Source organism: Laccaria bicolor, genomic scaffold (genome assembly GCF_000143565.1).
Source record: "Laccaria bicolor S238N-H82 LACBIscaffold_22 genomic scaffold, whole genome shotgun sequence".
NCBI classification, from domain to species: Eukaryota; Fungi; Basidiomycota; class Agaricomycetes; order Agaricales; family Hydnangiaceae; genus Laccaria; species Laccaria bicolor.
The window spans coordinates 335277-337051 of record NW_001889893.1 but is presented as its reverse complement, the minus strand read 5'-3'; the positions used below and the strand labels follow the sequence as shown (position 1 = coordinate 337051).

At 48.1% G+C, this 1775-nt stretch overlaps 1 protein-coding gene across 1 annotated transcript; it reads left to right on the top strand.

Moving 5' to 3' along the window:
* Positions 1 to 45: 45 nt before the first annotated feature.
* LACBIDRAFT_329548 (uncharacterized protein) lies at positions 46 to 870 on the top strand (the record flags this gene model as incomplete). Its single annotated transcript, XM_001883742.1, has 1 exon — positions 46 to 870. The coding sequence occupies one exon, from the start codon at positions 46 to 48 to the stop codon at positions 868 to 870; it is 825 nt and encodes a 274-aa protein (XP_001883777.1).
* Positions 871 to 1775: the final 905 nt, after the last annotated feature.

The following is a 1775-nucleotide window of genomic DNA, read 5'->3' as shown; positions in this document are numbered from 1 at the left end:
GGTACCTATGTATCTGAAGCACTACCCATTCATTCTGTAAGCCTTATGGAAATAAAACATAGGAAATCCAAGCTCGAGTTGGCCTGCGCCAAACCGCTTTCAAATACCAATGGGGTTTCAAAGGAACCTCCCTTAGCTTCGAAGAGTCGCGTTGGGACATCTAGACGAACAGCGTCTGTGACTGATCACCTTGTCGGCACCCAACTCGACGAGGCATTGGCAAATGGCCAGGGTATCAGCTTTTTTCAGGTAGCATACAAACATTTCTACATCACCCACGCGGTCGAAATCGCACAGTGCCCTAGCCAGTGCAACATCCGGGGCAACGACAGGGCGGACGAGCTTGCTAAAAAGGCGACACAGCTAGCATGGGGACCTCCAATAGGAGCATCAAGAGCATTCGCTCTCAGACGAGCCATTGAAGGCCACCACTCAGACAGCATGGACCCGACATTGGCAGAGGGCGCCAAAGAAAGGTCGATAGGCAATCTCCAACAGAATCTTGCCGTCCCTAAACCCCACCAATCACTTCACCGAGCTCAAGGACCAAGGCGAGGTGTTCGGCCGCCTAGTCCAATGTCGCACCGGACACGCATACACAGGCGAATTATGCAGACAGCTCTTTCATGGGGAAAGCATAGACTGCGCATGCGGAGAGGACCTTCGAACCCGTTCACACATCCTAAGAACGTGCACCCGCTACACAAGCCATCGGGGAAGTCTACAGGACGAAAACCGCGAGATTGCCCTCCTGGAACTACTACGCACTTTCAAAGGAATTGCCGGCCTTACCGTATTCCTCGAAGACTCGGGCGCATTTACGTTCACCAGAGAGAAATTTACGCCCAAAAAGACCCTTCATTTATTTGATTAAAACACGTGTAACCCAATATACCTACAGATCGATCAAGTCGTACTCCATCTGTATAGCTCACCTGGAGAAGTTCTTGCTGGGTTCGACATCGACACCTCTTGCTGTCTGTATGATGGTAAATCTCATGAGATCCAGATCATGCCACACGGCTGACCGATGCTCAGGGAACCGTGTTTATGCAAACCCACGTTGCATAGTCTGCCTCGTGTCAGGCTAACATGGTCAATATGACCCCTCGCTCTCCGTCCTAGGAAGTTTGTCTCCCACTCCAAATGTGGTTTTGAGGTCTTCGTTCCCTCCCTCATTTGTGACAAGATCGATCCTACGGTGTTGCCCGAAACGCTTTGTTCTTAACTCCTTCTTTCACAGATATATAAACATTCAATCACGGTCATTGAACACCTAGTACATCTCCTTGTACTAGAGAAACTCCACGAGAACAACACAAGTAACAATTTATTGGGTTCTCACAAGGAGCTCCATAGACGCTCCAGCGCTATGGACGTGTTGCGGTATCACAAGAGAAGAAACACGATTTTAAAGTCGACATGTCAATCATGGTGACCGATTATGACGTATCCAGTATGGCCCAGCCCGGAAGGCAAGCAGGACCGAGAAATCAATACATCAAATGGTGCGTTTAAATTTTCTCCACGACCGTGAAGTTCTCTTTAACATTCAAGATGTCCTTCAGGATCTAGGAATGAGTTGTAAGATTTCATCTCACAAATCGCTAATATCCTCAGCCACCTTCAACTTAAGAACATGATAAGAGGATTGCACCGTCACCCAACGTTCTTTGGTACTGTGCAGGAATGTTTGGAAGACTTGCGAGGTAATGAAATGCGGCTTTCAATCTTCAAAACAGGTTCTACTTGTTTGTATGTATCCCAATTTTGCG